The sequence below is a fragment of the Sceloporus undulatus genome, chromosome 2 (assembly GCF_019175285.1).
Source record: "Sceloporus undulatus isolate JIND9_A2432 ecotype Alabama chromosome 2, SceUnd_v1.1, whole genome shotgun sequence".
NCBI classification, from domain to species: Eukaryota; Metazoa; Chordata; class Lepidosauria; order Squamata; family Phrynosomatidae; genus Sceloporus; species Sceloporus undulatus.
Genome location: NC_056523.1, coordinates 225,094,393 through 225,106,983, shown reverse-complemented (window position 1 = coordinate 225,106,983; position 12,591 = coordinate 225,094,393). Strand labels below are relative to the sequence as shown.

General features: G+C 42.6%; 1 protein-coding gene across 2 annotated transcripts in view; it reads right to left on the bottom strand.

The window, feature by feature from the left end:
* The window catches only part of LOC121922064 (tyrosine-protein phosphatase non-receptor type 6-like), a 31,151-nt gene extending 19,172 nt beyond the window's left edge, over nucleotides 1-11,979 (bottom strand). Inside the window, exons 1-4 of one of the 2 annotated variants that reach the window (XM_042450973.1) lie at nucleotides 11,431-11,979; nucleotides 10,468-10,590; nucleotides 8,736-8,930; nucleotides 875-1,097 (exon numbers count right to left, since the gene is read on the bottom strand). In XM_042450973.1, coding sequence (XP_042306907.1) covers nucleotides 875-1,097; nucleotides 8,736-8,930; nucleotides 10,468-10,590; nucleotides 11,431-11,480 — 591 coding nt within the window. In that variant the 5' untranslated portion in view covers nucleotides 11,481-11,979. The remainder of the gene's footprint in view (nucleotides 1-874; nucleotides 1,098-8,735; nucleotides 8,931-10,467; nucleotides 10,591-11,430) is intronic. The other variant, XM_042450972.1, reaches the window with a different exon arrangement.
* Between the last annotated feature and the right edge of the window lie 612 nt (nucleotides 11,980-12,591).

Sequence of the window (12,591 nt, the reverse complement as noted above, 5' to 3'; positions counted from 1 at the left end):
GAGTGGACAGAATCAAAACAGGAGTCTAGTTTCTGCTTGGCTTGAAGTTGCTTTTTTCTGCTCCTTTTGACTATTTTAATCTATATCCTAATTTCTTTCGGTTCCACTCTGACACCAGGCACAATCGTGGTCCTTAGGTGATAATGCCTGCCCTGACCAGATGCTAAGAAGCCCACATTTATCTCACCAGACTTTGCCCCCTGACATGCCAGCATCTTTACTTAGTTCTCAGGTTCCATCCGTTCAGTCTCAGGATTGCAATAGGAGACCTAGGAAGGTGTATTGTGGTTACCTTCCATGGCCCAGGAATCCAGCGTCCTTTTTTTGGAACCTCTCCCCTTTTTTGTCCAAAATGCAAGGGATATTGTGTGGGTCATCTGCCCAACTCTCAGAACTTCACCTCTCTTCCTATGTTGACACTTTTTCCTAATCCAACTAATTTTCCACCCACTCACTGCTGGATTGTTTTAAGCAGTTGCTGCTGTAGACATGTATGGATAGGTATATCAGCCAAAGTGTCACAGTGGCTTACGTACTGCATTTTGAAGAGACCTGGGTTCAAATCCAAATGTGGCCCAAAAAGCTTACTGATTGATCTGGGGCCCAGTCGCTTTGTCTCAGCTTTACTCATCTCACTCTGTTGTTGTGAAAAGAAAGTGAAATGACGCATACCTTGCCTAAACAAGAGTAGAATACAAACATGAATATATATATAATAACTTAATGGATTAGATTCACAGGATTCCTGATCACCACTTAAACTGGAAACGTGGCATTAGGAGACAAGGCAGCTGAGGGCGCTTTACACACTCTCTTGTGGCAAGAAAGAGAGTTTATGTCTCCTTCTCACCCTGCTCTACCCCCAGCATCTTACCTCACACATGATCTTGACATGAGTAACTTTGAGCTGTTCTTTGGGGGTGCTGGTGGCTCCAGCTGCAGTAGAATTAGTTCCAGATTTGGGCTGGTCTGTCAGGACAGATAACACGAAATCACCAGGCTTACTAAGGCTCTCTCGTACCAAGAAGGTCCATGGTGCCGCTTTGGTTTGAAGTAAGGTCTCAGCTGCTGGTCCAGAAAGATGTCCATGGTACCACCTGAGGAAGAGAGGTGAGCACAGAAGCAGAATAACCATGGTTGAAGCATAACTGGGGTAATGGAAATTGTCTGGGACACCGGTCTTTTGACTTTTGTGGAGGGACAAGTGTACTGTTAACACTAGGAAAATCCATCCTAAAATGGAACTGCAGTTAATCTCAGAAAGACAGAAAAGTGGAAAGGGAGAGCAGGTTATATGATTGTCCGTGTTAATCTAGAAGTCCAAACACTTTGACCATATAAGCCCTGGCTCCACTAGCCTTACATCATGTTAATGCCCAACTACTTGGTGTACCTATATTGCAGGTGGGAGCCTGGGACAAAGTTCCCAAACCCAAGTTTGTCAAGGCATGGAAAAGTTATGTCAGCATAATTTAGCTGGGATACCATGCACTCTCAACAAAAAACAAAGTCCACCAGCAACAACAACAGCAACCAGAAGCACTGCAACAACCACCACCACTTGATACAGTTGGTCCTCCATAGCCATGGATTCCACTATTCATGGCTCGAAAATATTTCAAAAATATATAAATTCCCAAAACCAAACCTTGATTTTTCCATTTTATATAAGGGGCACCATTTTATTATGCCACTGTGTACAATGTGACTTGAATATCTATGGATTTGGGTATCTCCGGGGGGTCCTGGAACCAAACCCTAGCCAATATTGAGTATTAAAAACAGCCATAGTGATTCACAGTAACTCTAAGGTTCACAACTCTCCTCCCAGTAGATGTACCACTACTGTAGTGGTTCTCAACCTTCCTAATGCCGCGACCCTTTAATATAGTTCCTCATGTTGCGGTGACCCTCAACATAAAATTATTTTTGTCTCGGTTTCTAAGTCCATCATGGTCTTAGGCAACCCCTGTGAAATGGTCATTCAACCCCCAAAGGAGTTGTAAACCCACAGGTTGAGAACCGCTGCACTAGTGGGATCACTACATCATCACATAATTGCAGAGACACCAAGGTTACACTAGGCATAGAAGGGTCGATAAAACATGCAACTATTGGAAGACAACTGCAGTTTATCCTGTCCCTCTGCCAGCAGAAACATGCCTGCAGTGAGGCTCTACTAGTGAAACCTTACTATCGCTGTGTTCTTGTGCTGGCATAAGGATCCCATTAGTGTTGCATCTTGAGATATAATAGTGCAAAAACTTGAACAAAATTCTAACATTCCAGCCCAATAATATTGCCCCCGCTTGCCCCCCGCTTCCCTCGGACCGCCTCAGTAGTCCCTCGCTGGCCCGTGGGGAGTAAACAGAGGAGAGCTCCTCCTCTTTAAGCTGGGCAGCCAATGGGGGCAGAGAGCTGGAACAGCCCCGCCCCCTGCCAGGAGTCACAGACGCCTGAAGCAGGGGGCGGGCTGTTCCGCTATTGGCCAGCCCAGCCTGCCAGCCAACCAAAGGAGCTCCAGGCTCCTACTGAGCCCTGCGCACACATGCGCAGAACTCTGGGGGCTCGCAGGCTTGTGGCAAAGGCTGAGTCGGTGGTGGCAGCGGCTTCAAGAACAGCCACATTGGTGGCGGCAGTGGCAAGTAAGAGCGGCCGCAAGTAAGAGTGGCCAAAGGCGCCACAGTGGCGGTGCCCTAACAAAACCTGGGGGGGCACCCGGGACAGAAGCAAAACCGGGCCGGGACCGTGTAGAACGGTCCAAAAGCGGGAATGTCCCACCCCCCCGGGATATAGCAACCCTAACTCTACATAGCCCAATGTAGAGTGCATTGCAAAAGTCTAGCTTTGAGGTTACCAATATGTGCACTACCATCTTTAGAGCTTCCAATTCTAGGAAGGGGAGCAGTTGGCTTAGCTGATAAGAATAACTCCCGACCATCTCATCTATCTGGGCTGACATTTGGAGAGAGGAATCCAGAAACACTCACAAGCTGTGAACATAGTCTTCCAGGGGGAGTGTGACCCTATCCAGAACTTCAGCCCCAGATTAGGACCCTTGATAGTAAGCACCTCTGTCTTCTCTGGATTCAGTTTCAATGTGTTTTTCTTCATCCAGCCCATTACCTCTTCCAGGCATTTGTTCAGGTGAGACACATTATCCTTAGCTGAGGCTGTTTTTGAAGGCATAGAGTAGTATATTTGTGGGTCATCAGTGTACTGATAGCACCTTGCCTCTGGATGATCTCCCCCAGTGGTTTCATGCAGCATTTGGGATAGTATGGCACCCTGCGGTATGCCATTCCCAAGCACCATCTGGAACTTGCCTGAGAGGTAAAATGGGAACCATTGCAACACAGTGCCTCTGATTCCCATCTCCCAGGTATTCCAGAAGGATAATTATTATTACTAAAATAAATTTTGATAATTCAATAATACAAAAAAGAAATAAGTGAAAGAACCAATTATGCAACTAATTATAACACACATATACAAAAAAGGGGGGCGGGGGAGAGAATGAAATAGAAAAAGGGAAAGGGAATGAAATAAGTTAACTAATGAATGTGCCGCCATAGAAAATAAAGGGATTAACCATACACGTTTTTTCCTATACGCGGGTGCGTGTGTTTGTGTGTGTTTCCTGAACAGATCCCCTGCATATAGGAAGGAGTAATTGTACCTCAGAACACAGAACTGATTAAAGATGTCCTTAACAGATTGGAGAGCTAGCCCAAAACTAACAAAATGAATTTCAACAGGGATAATGGTAAGTTACCACATCCAGGTGCTTTAAGCTCTGTTTCAGAAGCAGGAATTGGCACAACCATTTCTAAATATTCCTTGCCTAAGAAAAGCCTATGAAATTCATGAGGTTGCCATAATTCAACAGGCCACACACCCATACACACACACATTATATCCAGTCAGGAAGAATGAAATGCACAAACATAGGATGAGTGACACCTGGCTTGAAAGCGGTGAGCATTAAAGGGATCTAGGAGTCTTAGTGGACAACAAACTAAACATGTGATTCAAACTCTGTTCTCCAGATTCATAGTCCAATGGTCAAACTACTACACCATGTTAGCTGTCAGTAATAGTAATAGTGTGTAGTTTTTGTAGATGTAGTAGTAGAACTAGACAAAAGGTTTTTTGGGGTTGTGTTTATTGTATTTGTAGTATTTGCAATATTATAACCTTGTTTGTGTGTTTTATATTGATAGAATATCTATGTTTCAATAAAAATATATAATAATATAAACAAAATATCTGAAGAGATATCATATAGAAGATGGTGCAAGCTTGGTTTCTGTTGCTAAAGAGACAAGAACTTAAACAGGTGGATTTAAATTGCCAAAAAAAAAAAAAAAAAGATTCCACCTAAACATTAGGAAGAACTTTTGTATTGTAAGAGCTGTTCAATAGTGGAATAGATTGCCCCATAAGGAGGCTGACTCTCCAATTTTGGAGGTCTTTAAACAGAAGTTGGATGGGCATCTTTCAGGAGTGCTTTAGATGTACATCCCTTTATGGCAGGGGCTTGGGGTAAATGGTCCTTGTGGTCCCATCCAACTCTATAAAGCAGAGCTGTGTGGAAAACTCCAGCACAGCAGCCAGGATCCACAGCATTGTTCCCAACACCACTTTCACCATCCAAGTAGCCAATCCCAAAAGTCCATCCAGAAAGCTACCAAAGGGTCTACAATAATCAATAACATCACACTCCATTTTCCCTTCTTTCGGTAAAGGAACCCCACAAGGTGACCAAGGTACTTTCTGTTCCAAAAACAGGCCTGAAGCTCAACTGCAATAGATCCAGAACACCAGTTTCATTGACTAGTGCCTGAGATGGCCAGTAACCACACACCCAAGCTGCTTGCCCAGTGAGGAGGAAATGGTTTATGTTTCTCAAATCAAGGTTATAACTACTGTTGCTTTTAAAGAAGAGTCACCATTTTCTCTATCCAGGAGGAGTCCAGTGCCCTGGACTGAGGTAGACTTATAAATGGGTTGATGGGTGGAATACATATGGAGCTTATTTCATCCTGAGCCAAATATTAAACTTTTCCACCTTTCAAGCAACTTCTTATTTCATAGAATCATAAGTTGAAAGAGATCACAAGGGCCATCCAGTCCAATCCCCTGCCATGCAGGAACTCACAATCACAAGATGGCCATCCAGCTTCTGCTTAAAGACCTCCAAAGAAGGAGACGCCACCACTCTTCGAGGGAGTGCGTTCCACTGTCAAACAGCTCTAACTGTCAAGATGTTTCTCCTAATGTTAAGGTGGAATCTCTTTTCCTTGAGTCTTCCCAAATGTTCTCAATGGTTTGACATTAAATCAGGCCTGTGCAGCTTGTGACCCACCAAAACCCAAGAGTGGGAGCCCACCAGAATCTTCCTAAACCAGCCTAGATCTTTTTTTTCCCCTGCCTGACTGGCCGTGTCAAACATCATCCCAGTACCTGGCTGGCTACAACTGCATGCTAAACTACATTCACCTCAGTACATCACAAATAGCGTGGGTTTGATTGAAGAGTAGGGGGAATGATTTGTTCGTTGCAATGGTTGTTAGAGAATTATTAATCTGTGACTGCTTATATTTTAGAACCACTCTCTCTCTCTTTATTTATTTATTTTGTTGTTGTTGTTGAAGATGCACAGACATACAGAACTGCAACTCTCCACCATTTTAAAGTTTACCAATGACCAAGACTAGCAGCTGCTGAAAGGACAGAGAGGAAACAGTTAAGCTCAGAGGACCAAGCTGGGAGGAAGCCACGTGATGGAAAATCTTGGGTGAGAATGGAGGGGGAAAGAGATAAAGAGTTTTCGTAAGGGCCTGGAGGGCAGAACTTTCCAACCGCAAGGGAGGAAGCAGCCGGCTCCCTGGCCAACTGCTACATTTTGGATGCATGGGCACACACACACACACACACACACACACACACACTCCCCAGAGAGCCTAAAGTACAAGACAACACCAGTCTATGGGGTGGGGGAAGAAGAGAAGACTTCACTCTCTCCTATTAGCTATGGAGCACTGTGCCTCCATCTCAATACAGAGCAAAATGAATTTACACAACCCTCAGTTTGATACAGACGTTTTGTACTTAGAGACATAGGGATATCCCTGTTTAAATATTTGAAGGGATGTCATATTGAGGAGGGAGCAAGCTTGTTTTCTGCTGCTTCAGTGAACAAGACCTGGAGCAATGGATGCAAATGACAGGAACAGAGATTCCACCTCAACATTAGGAGGAACTTCTTGACAGTAAGGGCTGTTCGACAGTGGAACACATTCCCTTGGAGTGTAGTAGAGTCTCCTTCCTTAGAGGTCTTTAAACAGAGGCTGGATGGCCATCTGTCGGGGATGCTTTGATTGAGAGTTTCTGCTTGGCAGAAGGGGTTTAAGAACCTTCAAATAGAAGACTTCACCATCTTCTGAGGCAACATATTCTATTTGTGTGCCTTCAAGTAATTCCTGACTTGTCTTATGCTAACCCTATCATGGGATTTTCTTGTCAAGATTTGTTCAGAGTGGGGTTTGCCTTTGCCATCCTCTGAGCCTGATAAAATGTGGGTCACCCAATGGGTTTCCATGGCCAAGCTGGGATTTGAACCCTAGTCTCCCAGTGTCATAGTTCAATGCTCAACCACTACACTATATTCACTCTCTCTTAGCTGCTCTCACTGTAAGCTTAATATACAATTTCTGCATCTTATCTAAACTACAATTTTCATGTTTAACAGTGGGCCAAAAATAGCAAATCAATGAGACAGAGGAAATCCAGTTTCCAAATATAAATCAAACTGATACTGAAACTTCATCACATGGCAACAGGCATATTATGAGCCACAACCCCCTGCAAAAGGAATCTCTTTCCACCAAAATGCTTGGAATAATAAAGAGGGAACAATAAGGAGGGAAGATTAATAGCCTTTCAGGACCCAAGGAGAGGATTTTTCTGTACTGAAAAACCTATACTGAAATACATGTGTTCATCCTAAACATCTACAACATGATAGGTAGAATCTGTTTCTTGACACTGATATCTGATTTGTACCCAGGTGTTAGTATAGAAAATACAGGCCATGTGCAAAGGTGTACTTGAAGTGACTGAATACACATAGAAGTGTGTGAATTGATGAACATGTGTTAATTTAATATAGACATGAAAACTACACCAGTACTGGCTGCCTCAAATACAGTGCAATTTTCAGGGAAAGTGGCATTTCTGAAGGATACTGAAGAGGCTACAGTGAGAGTGAATAAAAACCACTGAACTGGGGAAGACAAGTAAAGGAGAAAATTGATGCAGCCAAATATCCTCACACAGCATTAATCCAACAGTTTTGATGTCAAAGAATGACAAACTTCAGGTTTACATGTATGTTTCAGCTCAGGGCTGTGTAGCAGCAGACAGGCCTGATAGCAGACAACCTCATTCCTCGCTAGTGGATATTTGATGAATTGGGCTCCACCATCTGCCAATTTTGGTTAACCATCTTGGACTTTGTTTGGCATAGAATAGAACAAGTAATATAACTTTTAAAACGTAATTAGCTAACTCAAGATCCAAATCACCATATTTCTACTGTTTTGGGATCAAAAAACTTGAATATCACAGTAACAGTCTGAGGGCTAGGGCAAGACAGGGAACCTGTGAAGGGAGTTCTCTGAGAGAGAAATTGCATATCAGGGACGTTCTCAGGGGCCATCTTCCCATGCCAAAGGCGAAAGAAAGGGTAGGGCCAAAATACATAGTTTAGCTTAAAGCCTTTACTGTCAGTAACTAACAGTTAGGAGAAGCACACCAATCTTTGAAGAGTGGGCAGAGATACAAAACGTGGGAAACCTTCAAATGATGGTATTAAGGGAAAGTCCATCTATGGAAGCTGAAATGACCAAAAATAATAATAATTAATTTGTTTTATTTATATACCGCCATTCCAAAGATCATAGCGGTGAACAGCAAGTAAGCTAATTAGCAAGTAAGCTAATTTGCCCCCAACAGTCTGGGTACTCATTTTAGCGACCTCAGAAGGATGCAAGCCTGAGTCGAGCTTGGGCCCTTTTGCTGGTCTTGAACTTGCAACCTTGTGGTTTCGAGTGAATGGCTGCAGTACAGGCATTTAACCACTGAGCCACCAGGGCTCCTATTAAAGACCCCAGCTGAGCCAAAAGGATGCTGGGACATTATTAAGAAATCCCTTTGTATCTTTACATGCTATGTAAAGAAGTATCATATATGCGGATCATATATGCAGATCAGTGTAGAAATTGTATAAATGTTGAAAGTTACATTTGAATAACAATGTTTGTAATTATTAGCTGTTAGCTGCTTTGAGTCCCTATGTTGGGAGAAAGGCGGGATAATACAGTGGGTCTGCTGGGGTTTTGGATCCAGGACCTCCCATGGATAACAACATTCGTGGATGCTTGAGTCCCATTAAGTACAATGGCATAGCAAAATGGTGTCCCTTATATAAAATGGAAAATCAGCATTTGCTATTTGGAATTTATATTTTTTTGTGTATTTCCATGATGCTTGAATCCATGGATAAAGATTATCCATGGAAATAATAATAATAATAATAAATAATAATATGTTCTAATCAACTACATATATGTGTATACAAACTGCATGTCCGCTGAATGTCAGTGCATGAGATGGGATGCAAAAAGGACGGGTGTTCAGCTGTAGGCATAAGCCAATCTGTTTCTCCATACCTTTCTGTAGTGGGATCGGAGCAGTTCAGTGGATATCTCAGGTCTATAATGGTTCCATCTTTATCTTGCAGGGATCCCTGTTGCTGGGTGTAGTATTCCACCAGCTCTGACAAAGTGGCAAACTTCTCTCCTCCATAGAGGTCATAAAAATCTCCTGTATTCTGAATACGTATGTGGGTTATCTGATCACCAACTCTGTAGAGAAAGGCAGAAGCATATGATTAAGAAAATCTGTGGGAACTAAGAAAGGTAGAGGAAGGCAAGACAGGGAGGACACCCATTCCTCATTCCATGAGTTCCAGAAATGTGGGCCAAAGGCATCTGAAAGAGTTACCTGGAGCTGGTGCGCATAAGAGTTATTAGCCTCGGCAATCCTTTTAAATGCTCATATGTTGAACCACAGAATTTGAACCTTTCACCCAGGCTAGAATAACAGATAACCTTCTGAGGCCAGCAAGACAGTTTGAATGGGCACCATTATGGCTCTGAACTACACTTTTATACCTTTCATTTCTGAGGATGCTTTTAGACAGGCAAAGACTTTGGTGTTAGAATTGCCACGGACATTTTCTTTCCACGTGAAATCACACATCTTTGGATTCTTCTGCAAATTAAAAATCTGAAGAATTTTGTATGAAACCAAAGGGGTTTTTGGAAATAGTGATTTCCCCCCACAGAGCAGGCTTTACACATTTCTGGTTGATGGTTTTGAAAAAGGGGGGAAACTGGGTAGACAGAATGTGGACTGAGAGTCAGAAAAGGGTCAGGAAATTGTCGAAGGAAGTCCCCTGACAGAAGGTCTGCTGGCTTAGTCCAATGCTAGGAAAGGGACTTCCTGGTCCAATGTCTAATGGCTTCCCAGAAACAGTCTACTTGAGGAAGTATTTGGAAACTAGTGGGGTTCTGTAATACAGCCTAGGCAATTTTGTTTGTTTTTGTAACCAGTAGCTAGAAAAGAAGTGGGAAATGACTTCAGGACCCCCCCCCACACACACACACACCTGGATGCATAAAAAATTATCCCACTCCAAGTCACAAAAAGACAAAATTCTGGGTTTCATCATCAGACCTGCTCTGAGCAATATCTCTGATGAATTAAGCAATGCCTCTGATGAATTAATTACAAGGTCCTGCCCAGCTAAATCAGTATATTTGACTTCAAGAAGTGATGAACCTAATGAGATGGCAGCAAGTTATAAAGGTCTCATTCTTATTTTTACGTCTCCATTCGCCACGTCCACTCTTCATTCTGCCTTCTCTCTTCCAATCTCTCACTTCTAGTGCAGCTTCTATTCTAATGTTCCTTAGAAATTTCTGAATATTGTTTCAAAAATTAAACCTGGGAACATGCCCAACAGGAAATTATTCTCACAGAGGGAAAGCTTTCATGCATCTGTAGGGTAGGATTGCTTATAGGGCCATAAAGACTGACAGATAACAGAGCTTCCAGAAGTTTCATAAAGAGGAGTAGGACATCACTAATAAGAAAACATAGAGCCCGTACAGACAGGCCAAAATAAAGCTGCTTCGGGTCACTTTGGAGATATGCTGTTTAAATGTTGCATGTGTCCTAAGAGGCCAGAAGCCAAGCTAAGGACTGGAGCGCAGCTTTGGTGCAGCTTCTGGCCTTTTAGGATGCATGCATCATTTAAACAGCATACCTTCAAAGTGACCTGAAGCAGCTTTATTTTGGCCTGTCTCTATGGGCCCAATGTAATGGCTGACCAATTACCTGACAGAAAGGGAAAAATCCCCTTTGTTCTTCCGGCTAGGGCGAGCCAAAAAACTGCCATGAATTCCTCGTGCTTTGAGTAATGCCTCAGCATCTATGCCACTCAGGTCACGGTGGAACCACCTGTATGGGGATGAGAATAGAAAAGAGGGATATCACTATTTGGAAGAGAAAGATTTAGAAAGAATCCTCATTAGGAAAATGCTTCAACACTCTGCCACAATCCATAAAGGGTCACAAAGTACAGTAGATAGAATTATTGCATTGCTCCCCTTTCCACCATTTGGATCACATGTGCCTGTTAAGCCTATATAAACGTATGTGTTGGTGTCTTGCATGTACAAAGAGCCTCTGGTTTGAGTAGAGGAAGCAGGATAAAATGCCCCTCTCTGTTTGGACCACAGGCCTTCACTGGTTGCCTCGTTCAATGAATCAAATGTCACCAAAGAACCTTCACATCACCTTGAACACACTGCTTTCAAGCAGAGCCAGAGCACACATGTAGCTATCAGTCACTGAGTACTGTGACAAATGACAAGATATTAAATGTGGGACATTAATTAATAGAGTTACCACTTTAAAACAAAAACAAGTCCAATATCCCTTAATAATCTGGAACACAGGGATTTAGCAAAGAGAGAAAATTGTGGCCTTTGAGGTCTCTTACAACTCTGTGGTTCTATGGCGAGAAAACGTTCACTGGCTAAATTTTTGCAAAATACAGCAAGTCTAGTTTTTAAAATAGGGAGAGAGAAAAAGTAATTCATGGAGGGAAAATGTGTTAATCTCAACTCCATTTTAGTCCCAGCACTCACATCCATAACACCATGCAAAACTAATGTCCATCCCTCCTGACACAGAGATATTTGGAACATAGTTCCTCATTGCTACAATATATCCCAAGAGAAGATCTTTCAAAGCCTAGACAGAAAGATGTAATTGGTCCTCCATTTAATTCCTTACCTCATTATTGATGGGGTACAGCAGGCAGGTTTAAATAATAAAAAAGTCATAAAATTAGCAATCAGTTAATTGGAAGGAGTTCTCTTTATGATGCCGAGAAAAGAGAAGTGAGTGTCTTAATGTTTCTGTAAGGTGTCTGAGCGTCGAATTCTCCTTCCCTGCTGTTGTCCATCTACTTCATATATTTCTTGTCCCCGTTAAGCTTTCATGGTCTACTCCATGGTCTGTCTGTATCGGTAAGTATGGTAAGACCAACAGAACGGAGGCACATTCAGAGTTGCTGCTTACTAGTACAGGAACAGGAAGCATATCTAACTTTATCGTTGCTTTTCACTGCAAGCTGCTATGCATGCACTTCTGCTTCTCCTTTTGGGTCTTTTTCCTTCCGTCTCCTCACCATACACCATTATTTCTGGGCTTGGTTGTCTATGTCTGTGCTAATGATGAATGTATAATGAGAGGAATGAGTGCAACACTGCCCATTTAATTTCCATCTGTGAAGAATCAACAGTAGCAACAAATGCAATTTGATTCAAAAGCAATGCCATCCCAAATATATATAATGCAGAATGAAGACAGAGACATTGTCTGGATGGAGAAACAATATAGAGACACAGGGATCAAAAGCATGTCTACAAAAGAACAAAGAATCAACCTCAAGGCATTTCAGTTGTGAATGCAGTTCAAATTTCATTATGCTGTCCACTTCTAGCAGGGACATAGCTAGGATTTTAGGAAGGGGGGGGGGTCCAGACTAAGTGCCACCATTATAATGGGGCTTGGGTGTGGCGGCACAGCAGCACACACCATTCATTTTTCTAATGGAAGGGGGGTCCAGACCCCAAGACCCCCCCCCTTGGCTACGTCCCTGCTTCTAGGTTGCTCCCACAGAAGGGTCTTTGGGTGCTACTTTATGCTTTTTCTGCAAAAGTGAAATTAATGTGGAGATTCCACACAAGTATTCTGTACCACTCAGACAGATCCTTCCCCATGTTTCTAAAGTTTATTCAGATGTATCACTCAACAAAATAAATTAATAAATTAATACATTTTAAAAAATCCTTGGTGTTAATTTTTAAACATCCATTTTACAAGACCTCTTCATTTACTGTTGAGCACAGTACCCTGCTTGGTATCCCCTGAATAAACTTCAATGGCCTA